At 31.3% G+C, this 14,084-nt stretch overlaps 1 protein-coding gene across 1 annotated transcript; it reads left to right on the top strand.

The window, feature by feature from the left end:
* Positions 1–2,125: 2,125 nt before the first annotated feature.
* Positions 2,126–13,341, top strand: Smp_143180 (putative zinc finger protein; the record flags this gene model as incomplete). Its single annotated transcript, XM_018796624.1, has 7 exons — positions 2,126–2,480; positions 2,655–2,924; positions 3,147–4,745; positions 5,960–6,078; positions 6,118–6,379; positions 6,605–6,864; positions 13,303–13,341. The coding sequence occupies 7 exons, from the start codon at positions 2,126–2,128 to the stop codon at positions 13,339–13,341; spliced, it is 2,904 nt and encodes a 967-aa protein (XP_018651747.1).
* Between the last annotated feature and the right edge of the window lie 743 nt (positions 13,342–14,084).

Here is a 14,084-nt window from a genome sequence, read left to right on the forward strand (position 1 = left end):
GGGACTCTTCAGCAATGCGCATCCATGAAACAGTTTTCAAGTTTTTCAAGATGGTCTAGCTTAAATCGACTCATTAGTCCAATTATTAAATTACTAGAATTCCTATATAATAACTTTCGTCTAAATTAGAGCGAATAGTTTCCAGGTATATGAGCGCCGAGTTGATGTAATTTAATTTTGACGTTTGATTATAATTCCTTGAAAATGCTTAGATCAGATTGTCAGGCGAAACGTTGGATTTACTTCAAATTCATTCGCTGAGATTTTACAAATATATTATTCCTATTTAATTTCTGATGATAATAATTGGCTGAAGTTAGACATTAACACCGTTGGATGTCGGCCAGTTCAGTGGTCTATCGGTCAAGTGCTCTAGCGCGAGACTGATAGGTCCTGGTTCTGAATCTCGCGAAGCGAGGTTGTGGATGCGCACTGCTGAGGAGTCCCACAATAGGACGAAACGGTCATCCAGCGCTCCCAGGTTTTCCATGGTGGTCTAGCTTCAATTGACTCGTGATTTCAACTATAAATAATAATTATTCCTTGAAAAAAAAGGAAAATCATTTCATTTGTGTAGTCCTAGTAACGCATTATTATTCACAATTTAACCAACCAAAATACAAATTAATATAGAAACATCCGATTTTAAAAATGTATTGAGAATTTTTCATAAATACTAATAGTAATCATCATGATACTTTGATAATATCTTCTATCCTTTTGATTTGTATACCTATCTGTATGTAGGTATATGGTTTATATGATATAAGTAGTGTATATATTTTATGAATGACTATACAAAAACACTTCCCACTGTTTTCAAAAGAATCGCAAAACTACTCGTTATTCTCTAAGATTGTATCTAGTCTTACACATGAATGTATGTATGTATGTGTACACATGTATACACATACTTACTATACTAGAATAACAACTACTAATGCATTTACTATCTCAAGGGATAGAGAGGGGTCTGAATAGTTATGAAGTTGAAAAATTTTAAGACATTAAAATGTAGCTTCAAAGTAGAGTAAGGTCATTATGTGTCTAGCCGATCCGCAATAAATGCTCTCTGTACATTTAAACTTCATATAAAACACGGTAAATTAAGTAAATGATATCTATCTATTTCTATACAATGATATACATACATACATTCATACATACGTGAAAAATACTTAAACCATTAGGTATACAACTATTCATTGTGGACATGCAGTATAGTCATTTTTCATACATGTCAAGGGTAGACAATTTATGTAGTATTATTATTATTATTATATCGACTTCTCTGTATGATGGAACAGAAAAAACAGAGAGAAATTGTGGTGGGTGGGTGAGGATATCAAGACAGGCTTGTATATCTAGTGTACATATAGATATAGTATTAAATGAGATAGGACAAGAATTATATAGGTGAGGGTAGAGCGATCATTTCATTAGTGTAGAGAAGACCGAATTTATTGTCATATTTCAAGCATTTATATAATACATATATATAAATATACTTTAATGTATTCGATGTACATATTATGATAATATTATACTCATCAACAATTCGTTATTCTATCCCTTTAGAATAATAACTGTATTCGAACAAGATTCCTTTAGATTCATTACATCTATCTATATTGCATACTGTGAGGATCGACCATTCCGTACTCCTTTATATAAACTAATCACTGATTGGTTATACAATTAATGATTAATGGTTGGATTTAATAATCTATTCATTTCATAAAAACTATAATTGATAATTAAACACAATCACTTTGAGAGAAGTAACATGAATGAAAATAGTCATTTAAATACTACTCAAAAATTGAATAAAATAAGTAGTGAATTATTGTGTCATGAAGATAATCTAAAATTTGATAATGACAAATATGATAATTTACAGAAATTTTCATATGAAACTTCATTAACATGTTCATCTCCTTCAATATCAATGTCTTCACCATTAAAGATAACCACATCAAAACCAATGTCTACGACGGTTACAACAATTTCAAATATTAATACGACAACATTGAACAATTCACCCATATCATCATCATCTTCTTCTTCTTCATCTTCCTCATCATCATTATCATCATTATCACCATCGTCATCTTTGTTTAGTTCTATGAATTCTTTGAAACGTGCACGTCTGGATTCAAATCAAACTGATAATAATAATAATAATATTGACAATAAATCTCTTTTACCTAATCAATTTACATGTCCATGTGGTCGAATAATGTTAGATTCAAGTGAATTTATGGAACATGCATGTCAATGTCATGAATTTATGATGACTGCGTCAAATTTCGCTGAAGTTATAGCTAAGAATACAGCAATGGTTATGTCATCCGAATGGAATAAATGTTTTCAATCAGCAAATTTAAATAATTTTTCAATTAACAGAGTTCACAATAATGATAACAGTAATGACAATAATATTTTAATTAAGAATAATGTAAACAACAAAGCGAATTCAAGTTTATTCCAATCAGCATTAGACTTGTCATTTCGTTCAAATGAAATTCCCTCTTCATCCATCTCTTCCATATCGCCACCATCCTTAAATAATAATAATAATAATACTGGTAATAGTAATAATAACCACCTATCACCTAATGTCAGTTGTCCACAATGTCCTTTCACAAGTACAGATATATCAGTTTTGTGTAAACATTTTGAATTGGAACATGATAACGTTGGTCAATTTACATGTACTAAATGTAATGAATCATATGATCAATTAGTATATTATTTAAAGCATCAATTATTTGATAACTGTTTAAATTCATACGATTGTTTTGATCAATTCTCTTCATCTGCTACTATTAGTAATACTAATAATGTGATTACTACCAACACATCATCATCATCAGTGAAGACAATGATAACATCAACGAATACCGATAGTATAATGCCATCCAGTGATACTCCTAATTATTATTCAATAAAAAATAATCAGGATCACGAACAAGATCATCGTCATTATCAGTCCCAACAACATCAAAATAATCATCGTCAACGTTATAATCATTTAAAACAAATGCATCATCTTTCAAGAAATCATTCATCATCATCATCACCAACATCATCACCATCAAGAATACGTTCTAACAATGATCAATATCATGATGTTTCTATGTTAGATAAAAAATTAGTGTGTAATGCATGCCATCAAACTGGTTTTCAACATACTGGTGAATTAATTAATCATTTAACTGAATGTCCAAAGTTTATATCATTCACTGGAAATATTGGCAACATTATTGGAAGCACTATAGCTGGTGGTAGTAATACCACTAATACATCTGCCTCCAATATCACTGATACCATTAGTCATAGTAACAGTAATAATATGAGTTCTTTGAATTTACATATGAAGAATACACAAACACCTTCGACAATTAACCAATCACAACAGTATAATCATGGTTCATGTGTATCCCCATTATTGAATGGATTAATTAATAGTTCAACATTTGATTTTGAGAAAAATTTCAATGATTTATTGAAATCCTCATGTGGATCATCGACAATCCATAACTATTTAAGCAATAATAATAATAATCACTTTTCGTTGTCAAGTCGTTTTTCATCTAATTCAACCCTTTCTGATAATATTGACAGTAGTAATAATCATAAAAATATTAATTTATGTTCACCTTACCCCTCACATGGTACAAATTCACAGAATTCCTATTCACATTTCTTATCAAATCTACAATCTCTTGGTAAATCATACTACAATGATACAACCAAATCTTCATCATCAACATTATCATTGGATAATTCAATAGATTCACCAATGATTGAATTAAACCTTAGTAATAATGATACTTACAATTGTACTACATCTGTAAATTCATTACATATGAGTGAATTCAATACTAACAGTCATCCAACATCGCTTTATCATGGTCATATGAAAGATTTAAAAATGGATCATCACCATGACCAACATCATCGACAATCACATCAATCTCAGCAGAATAATTCAGTAAACAACTTACCACCAACACCAACAACAACATCCATTGAAAATATAACAGATTTATCAAGACCATTTAAATGTTGTCATTGTATTAAAGCATTCAAATCAAAAGCATTATTAGATCAGCATATGCATATACATTATCCACCAAAATATACATGTCGTTATTGTGCTAAAAAATATCGTTGGCCACCAGTATTTTATCATCATCAACGTACATGTAAAAAACGACCTACAACATCAACTGCATGTACAAGCAATGATATAAATAATACTACAATAACTGTTACTATGTCAACAAATACTGCTCACAATAATCAACATAGTAATAATAATAGTTGTAATAGTTCAATGAAACGTAATCATCATCACCATCATCATCATAACCTTAATTATCCAGATATTAGAAAAAACTTCCCAATTACATCAGATTCACTTACAAGTTTACGTTCAATAAATTCACAAATTAATGATACTTTCTACAATAGTTTAACATCATTAAGAAATTCCAACGGCAATCTAGGTGGGAATGAAGCAATTTCATCATATGGACATTCTTTATGTTTACCACCATTTAATTCAAATTCATCAACAAGTTTAATGGAATTGTCTAACAATTCAAATATGTTTCATAATAACAGTAATAATAATATCAGTGATAATAATAATGACGATGATGTCAGTTTGATGCCACCGCCACATTTAAATAATTTTACCGCGTTAGCAGCTGCTGCTGCCGCTGCAGCAGCAATGAGTATGCATTTTCAAATCCCACCATTTTCAAATATACCACCACCTCCTTTAGGATTTACTAATTCTTTCACATCATCATCTTCAACAGCCACAACAACAACAACTTCATTGACGATGGTATCACCTTATCATCATTCAATGAATACACAATCATCTTCAATATCAGTCCCGTCTTTACCGACATCATCATCGTCATCTACACGACTTCAGTTAGGTTCCAATTTATTCAATCAATCATTGTCATCATTTTCATCAATTAATCGTTCAAATTTATTACCACCATTTACAAATCAATCGATTTTTCAATCATCACATTTTGTACCACCGTTATTGATGCCAAACTCAAATGAATCAATTGATTTTAACTATTTAAATGAACCTTCTTCTTTCCAGTCAGAGTTAAATTTTCCGATCAATAGTGTTTTGTCATCAATCGCTTCAAAACTAACTACTGCGGTATCTTCATCATCATCAATGTCAAGTTTATCTTCACCAACAAATAATAATCATGCTTTAGATGCCACCAATATATTAAATAATCTATTATGTATATGTGGAATGCGCTTTAATGAAATATCGAGTTATATAACACATATATCTAATTGTAATCTTTTAAAAAATTTAGTACAACCGTTTCATTCTACTTTAAAATACATTAACAGTGAATATAAATAAATCCTCACCGGATTTAACCTAGGACCATCACATCTCGGACCCCAGCCAGGGAGTCGTGAAGGACCACATCTCCGTCATCATCGTCATCATCACCACCACCGCCAATGATGACATCATATAAACAAACACCATCCATTTTTCCATTTGATACTACAGTCACTTCGAATAAATTACGTCATCAAGATGATAAGAATATACAAAATCATACTGATCATGAACGATCAGAAAAATATAAAAATTCAATAATGAACAATCTAATAACTTCAAATAATAATTCTAATTTATTAAATGAAATAAAATTAACAAAAAATCAACAAAAATCAATAAAAAATGAAGAAATCAATTATGAAAATTTAAAAAAAATTAATGAAAAATTTAATTATAATAAAATCAATAATTATAATGATAATAATGAAAATGATCTAAATATTATTGATTTAAATAAATCCCAAAATGAACAAAATAATAATAATAATAATCCATTGAATGTATTAGATCCCCCTACTGAAAAGAATTCATTTATAACAACAAATACTTCAGATATGAATGATATTCAACGTTCTGAATTACAAGAGTTACCATGTGAAATACCAAAAAATCATTTATCTTCTCCTATACCAACATCATCATTACAAATATCTTCAAGTCCTATAATTGATGTTATGGATAATGATCGATTAGATTATCATTTACAACAGAATAATTTTAATAATAGTCCAGAGAATAATATTCATTCTATATCTACAACAATAACAACATTAGTTAATTCACCAAAATCATGTTATCATTGTGGTAAAGAGTTTAGTTCACGTTTATCATTGAAACAACATGTAGAAGGTAAACATAGTACTGAAGGTAAATATTGTTGTCCTGGTTGTTCAAAACGTTATCGTTGGGGTGCATCATATTATTATCATAAAAAATCATGTCCAGCTGTTAGAGAACAAAGTCCAGTATCAAGTGATATAGTAAATCAATTATCTTTATCTGGTTCCGATGATAATTCTTCTTTATCATCTATAAATTCTCCTATTTCTTCATCTAAAATTAAACCAACTGATGAATATAATTTAGAAGAAAAAGATATAGAGGAAGTAGAAGAAGGAGAGGAGGACCAAGACTGTGGTAACAATGATTATGATGATGATCCTCATGTCGAAGAAGATGATAATGATGAGAAAAAAGATGGACAGAAAGATGAATTCAAAAATGATTCAAACAATTCTTTGAAATTTCGTATTTCCCATAAAAAGTATTTACGATCTTCGTCTAGAAACAGTGATCTCAGCAGAAATTCTATGAAAGAATCTCATTCTAATAAAAATGATAATTTGAACAATACATCATCTATTCAATCGAAGTTTATTAAACATCAAATTCAAAGTAAACAAATTTGTCAGACTATTAAAGATGATTCATTAATTTGTGATATAAATGCATTTCCAGTAAGTATTATAATCCCATGTCCCCTTCTATAGGGATATAATCATTTTAATCATGTGTAAATTATTGTGGTTTTACATTACGAACTGATTTAAATTAGACGGTCAGTGAAAATCAAGGATTACTAGATCGCTGTGTATGGGACTCTTTAACAGTAGTCATTTCATAACCTCACCACGGATTCAACAGATGACATTCAGAATTTATGATGACCTATTAACCTATAGATTACTGAATTGCTATTAAGTATTTAAATATTAGCTTCGCACAAAGGCAGTAAACATATTATAGACTAAAAATATTTACAGAGGGAATTCAATCTAGGAGGTGATGATTGAGAATTGAAACCTCACAGTACCAATTTAAATACTTGTCGTGATAAATACAAATTATATGTAAGTCAGTCAATCAGCTACAACGTAGGACCAGCCACATATATGCATCGGTCCAAGTTGCCATACCTCGTTAGCACAACAAGATGAACACCGAATTCATAGAAGTAGTTAATTTAATGGTGGTAATATATAAAAGAAAGGTTGTACATAAGGATATAGTACAGGAAGAAAGACAAATATGAAACAATTTTAATCTCATAGTTTAAGGGAAGACAGGGAGTGTATACACCTACGCCATTGTGATCGATTCTGAGCCATGTCACCCACAGTCTCTAAACATTGGTTATGATAGTCATGCGGACCCCAAACAAGTAGTCTGCATCTACCAACATGGCTTAGACTAGAAGTTAGTGACTTCAAGCTCTGATGCCACGTTTTGGTTTGGCCACCCCTAACTCTCTTCCAAACATCGCCAGCATAGCATGTAAACATAATTTAGATAATACTGAGTTCAAAAGCTACATTATTAAATACAAGTCTACTTACCTAAAACCAAGGCATTTGTTAGTCAGTAAAATTATCTCAAAAATGAACTAGCACCGTGTGAAGTTGAATGGTTTTCTTTGGTTTGATTTATTAGTGAAAAGAACTTATTTACTTTACTTTTACTTATGGCTGTTACACCCCCTCCCCAATGGAGCATATACCGCTGACCAGAATTCTTAAACCCACAACTTATTTACTGACTATGTGTAAAATAGAATAATCACCTAATTCTAAACAGCAGTCGAAGTTTGCTTGTACATTTAAGTACTAAAACTTTGTAAGGTTAACAATTAAATGATGATTTATATACACTTACTACTTACATAATTTTATAGTCTTATTGAAATCATGAATCTATCTAATCTAGACTATTAGTGAGAACCTGGAACCACTGGACAACCATTTCATTCTAGTATGTGACTGTTCGCAGATCCATGATCTCTATCTCTCACCAACTAATAAACAGTGTACGAATCTGGATTATACTAGAAACCTAAATTTTTGAGAAAAAACTTCACTACTTCATAATTAAGATATGTTGTATAAGGCATATTGTTCAATGTTCAACAAGGTTACAACTTTTTAAAAGAAAGAAAATATTATTGTTTAATGTGTAATGATAATCGACCTTCTTTTAATGTCTCAGTGCTGAACAGGAGGGTGTAATTTTCAGTGGGGACTTTATCCTCATTTCAACTTGTCGGATGAAAAATAAAAGCAAATACAATGAGTGTTAGAGCTTATAAATGAAATCAGTGAAAAATTATCCTTTTGTATACAGTGTCTATTCATTAAATGTTATAGATATTGCACGTATATTAAATATTAAGATGAGGATACACTGCAAATTCACAAAACACTATTCCTATTCCCTGTTTAATCAAAGAACAATGAAAAAAATATCACTCCCCTTCTCTACTAAATTATAGACAAATTCTCTTTCGAATATTGTTCACTTTGATGTAACTGTAAACATTGATTAAGTGAAATGTAAATAAAATCGATTGTATAAGAGAGTGGATGTACACTGCTGAGGAGTCCCATAATACGACGAAACGGTTGTCTAGTGCTTCCAGGTTTTCCATGGTAGTCTAGCTTCAATTGATTCATGATCTCAACTATTAAAATAAATAATAATTGTAAAAATTTTCTTTTTTTTTCTTAAAACAAAATATTACTATATATAGTTGAAATCATGAGTCGATTGAAGCTAGACCACCATGGAAAACTTGGGAGCACTAGATGGCCATGTCGTCCTAGTGTGGAACTCCCCAGCAATGCGCATCCATGATCCCGCCTCGCGAGATTCGAATCCAGGACCTATCTGTGTCGCGCACGAACGCTTAACCTCTAGACAAGGGTTGTTAATGTCTAACTTCAATCAATCCACGAAATTGCGCCACTATCCACTATTGTCTTCAAAGAGTTACTATCTCACTAGTGACTTGCTTCAAGAGACATTTCCTGGAGTTCTAGTGAGAAGCAGTGAACAGTGGAGTTCAGCCGGGTCTGTGGGGAGGTAGTAACTCACTGTAGACATTGGTGAATGGTTGCTCAATTTCGTGCACTGGTTGAAGTTAGACACTAACAGCGTTGGATTCCGGACAGCTCAGTGGTCTAGTGGTTGAGCGCTCGCACGCGAGACTAATAGGTCCTGGATTCGAATCTCGTGAGGCGGGATCGTGGATGCACACTGCTGAGGAGTCCCATAATAGGACGAAACGGCTGTCCAGTGCTTCCAGGTTTTCCATGGTAGTCTAGCTTCAATTAACTCATGAACTCAACTATAAAATTACTAACATCTCCAAAAAAGCCCCTTCTAAAAAGATATTGAAGATTCAAATACCAAGTTACCAAATACCAAATTCTTTCTAAGCACCCCTGTTACAATTACTTGTCTTCATACACAATACACAACTTAAGGTTATGTTCATAAATTTTTAATTGGTTAGTAGATTAAGTTAAATTATTTTAGGTTAAAGACATTTCCCAGTAAAAGACATCATATTATTCAATAATTGAAGTGAATAATAAGATAATAAGCATAAATTAAGTGAATTAATTGCCTATTACGGAGTCCAGAGATTTGATGATTTATTAAAAGAGTTGTTCAATATAACTGTAGTGAATTTTGTAGACTGTATTCCAACAACGACAGTTCGAAATTCACTCTTGAACATATAAATAACGCTATAATTTAAAATCTTTTGAATAAATATCGTATACATTGAACAAGTTAGTTGCTATTAGTAACTGAGCGAATAATGTTCTGACGTATGAACCGTTAGTTATTAAATTTGAGTGTAAGTGTGAACAACAACATACTGCGATGAATATACATCCAGTTGATGAGTTCACATTAGGATTAAATACCTGTCCTGGGTTTTACTGTTAACTCCAATACAAACATACCAATATGTGCTCTGAGTAAACTAATGTTATGATATAAATAAGCGAATAAACTTATATAGACTATTCACTGAGTAAATTATTTAATTAGTATAGAATTACATCGTATAATGAGAATTTCCACTCACTGTAGCTTAATGTACTAAAAAACGATTTTGAATAGTTTTCTCTTCCCTTAGTTTATTTACTGTGAGTGAGAGTTTTTCTAATTATAAGTGTACAGTGAGGAAATAATTGAACAATACGGTTGATTACTTTGCTATTGTAATGAAAAAAGAAATTGGTGAACTACTCTCAAGAAACAAAAATAAAACTAGACACAGAAGATGTAGTTTAGTTAATTGATCTTTGACAAAAGGAAACGAATTATTAAGAATTCAATTGAGTTGTTAGGGTTTTAAACTTCCCATTATTGATGTCAATGTTTGTTATCGATCAGTCTCTTTCGATATATGTGTAGCTTGTTTGGATACACACACTATTAGTATCAGTCATTAGGATTTTTAAATAAAGTCGGATAGTGACTAGCATTGGAATCCAGGATGTTTATATTTCATTTTATTTGGAATTTATCAATTGGCTGTACCTAAATTACAGTGCTGATTTTCACTACCCATTGCACAAGCTAGTGGTTATCTGAAACCAAAGTTTCAGTGGATAACACGTTGAGAATTTAAAGTGAAAGGCAGTGGGTTTAAGTCATAGTATGAATATCAACACTAGGTTACAGGGACATCCGACTGACGAGTCCTAAATACAACGAAACCGGAGTTTTCGATTCTAATGACAGTCACAACCCAATTCATTTTCATAACAGTAAACTCGTAGGTGCTTAACGTTCCAGAAACCGTTTATCAGTAACCAGTATTTATAGTAGGATATTAAACGATACAAAATAATCATATGATTAGTAAATGAAGGAAATGGATACAAACTAAGTTATGATGTTATTACAACAAAATTGTTAGCATTACTTTTTATAACCATGTTAAGCCAATAAATGGTGAGTATTTCTTTTGAATAACTTATGTCTGCTTGGATTTCTGGATTGATAAATCATGAACCAATTTGAAATCATCTAGTTAGACTTGTGCAACATTCTAAAGAATCCCTTAAAAGAAGTCAACTAGTCTAAAATTGATGAGATGGTTTATGATAAAACTACATATCCTTTTTCGTTCACAGTCAAGTCAAAGAGTGTTTACAACTAAATTTTTCAAGTACACATCAATGTACTTAACTCCATAGGAACCAGTAAACTGAAAATTCAGTGTTATTGACGGAACATTCGTCCTGGATTCCACTGCTAGCCATAATCCATCCAAGCTTATAATGCTTGTGACTTAAGGCAATATCGAGGCAATCCTCATAGGATGTATATTTGCCAATAAGAGATGGATCAATTTCAGTCCTAAATATCAATGGGAAGATTCTAACAAACAATACAAAATGAACTTACTTAATATTTCTTTTGTTTGTCTTTCTAACGAACTCTGAGTTTAATTAGCATATAATTCTGTGGAACAAATTGATATGTTTTCTAGATGTTTTGGATGTTAACTTGTAAAGAAAAAAACTAGAAAAAGGAGTATTCTAACTTTCATAGACTAGATATTGATGAAATGTTTTATTCCACGAAGTTTGAGCAACCGTTCACCAATTGTCTTCAGTGAGTTGATATCTCACAGCAGACGTGGTTGAACTCCACTGGTCCTGGGTTCGAATCCTACGAGGCGGGATCGTGGATGTGCACTGCTGAGGAGTCCCACAACAGGACGAAACGGCCATCCAGTGCTTCCAGGTTTTTCATGGTGTGCTAGCTTCAATTGACTCATGATTTCAACTATGAAAATACTGAAATCTCCACAAAACCCCTTCTGAAATGTTTTATTCTTAAAAAGAGACTCATATAAACTAGATCATTTATATATAAGTATATATCTATCTTTAGAAATAATCTACAATAAATTAACTTTTCCAATAGTAATTATTATATTGGTTTTATAGAATTTATATTACATAACAATAAATTATGCAAATCTAGTTAATTTCAGATAAACTGTCACTTGAAATTCACATGAACACCAACTAAAATCGGCCCCTTTTCACTGATTAGCATACTAGAAAACATAATTTGAAAACTATTCATAATGTTTAAGAAATTAATAACTTACATTATATACATTCAATTAATAATAACAGATCTTTATATCAGAAGGGGTTTTGTGGAGATTTTAGTAATTTTATAGTCTAATTCATGAGTCAATTGAAGCTAGACTACCATGGAAAACCTGGAAGCACTGGATAGCCATTTCATCCTATTATGGGACTCCTCAGCAGTGCATATCCACTCTCTTATACAATCGATTTTACTTACATTTCACTTAGTCAATATGGTCTAGAGATTAAGCGTTCGTGCGCGACACTGATAGATCCTGGGTTATAATCTCGCGAGGCGAGATCGTGGATGTGCATTGCTGAGGAGTCCCATACTAGGACGATACGGCCGTCCAGTGTTTCCAGATCTTCATGTGTTTAATTTTTTTTATATATATTTACTATTACCAAAAATTTACGAGTTGAAATGTTATTAATAATTATAGTTCAAATAACATCAATAATGTGTCTGAATGAAGGAAACTCAATAGGATTCCTTTCACTACATAACTATGGCTTCCTTGTAGTTACAACAACACAGAATAGATTGATTGTGGGTTTATAGGTAATTCAAAGATAAGGGCTTCGTCTTATTCAAAATTCATCTGTTAGTTGTACATATATATTGTCTAATGTTCGATTTCGGGAATTCAACTTAATACCTTTTGTTTGAAACACCCTAAGCATTATTTATTGAACTATTAAGTTCAGATAGCTATTATCTCGTTCAACAGGTATAATATTTATATCGCTGCTAGAAACAGTTTGATTCGCAGCATTCAGCTCTGTATTTCTATATGTTAACAAAGATTGATAAAATTCTAATCAATAACGTCAACAACTGAATAGTATTTATTGACTGAAGATCAACTTTCTTCATACATATTAGATAGAGAGATACTTTGAAAAAGACGCAATATTATCGATTTGGACAGTTATATATTTAGCTATTATGGAAATCCAAGAAGAGTTCTAGCTTCTACTTGCTTTTAGCTTCACATAGTAGCTGGGACGTCATCAGTTGAGCAATAATCTACTTTATTTTTAAATAGAATTGTTGTTTACTGAATAGATGAAGTGTGGCTAGCAGTGGAATTAAGGACACACGTTTCGTACCCTATGAGACTTGTCCATTAGATGTATCTTGATCTCATTCTTGATGTTTACATTGAGGGTTTAATCAAGTACCTGTGACTTCAAGTACTCAACAATTTACCAAGAGTTCAAACAGCCACTTAATTTATACAACGAACATAATATTCACATTATTATTAAACATGACTTGAATTATCCCGTTTATGACAATAATGACAAGATACAAATCTTTTCCAAGAATTATTTAAAACTGCTACTTATTTAATTAGGTGTTAAAACACGTAAACACAGTTTTTCATGATTACACAAGATTAACTTCTTTGGAATAAATGGTATTACTTTGATTAAAGAAGTAATTCAGTATAGTTTAGGTGAATGTAGTGTTTTCCCCTTCAATGATTTAAATAAGTCAGGTTGTGTTCGATTCAAGCATTATTCTCAATATTAAATCCAAAAAGAGGATGGAGATAAACATAAGAACTGTTTAAATTGTCTTAGATTATTACTTCCATATCGATTTACATAAATGTGTAGGAAACAACTAAAATATTCTATGAATTTCATAACAACACTTACAGATTATATAACTCGTCTTCATTATGCCATTTTCTTTTTCTTGGATAAAACAAATTCCTCCAACTAAGTCCATCTTCAGAAACACTTTGTAAATTTGTGAAGAA

The sequence above is a fragment of the Schistosoma mansoni genome, chromosome 4 (genome assembly GCF_000237925.1).
Source record: "Schistosoma mansoni strain Puerto Rico chromosome 4, complete genome".
Lineage (NCBI taxonomy): Eukaryota > Metazoa > Platyhelminthes > Trematoda > Strigeidida > Schistosomatidae > Schistosoma > Schistosoma mansoni.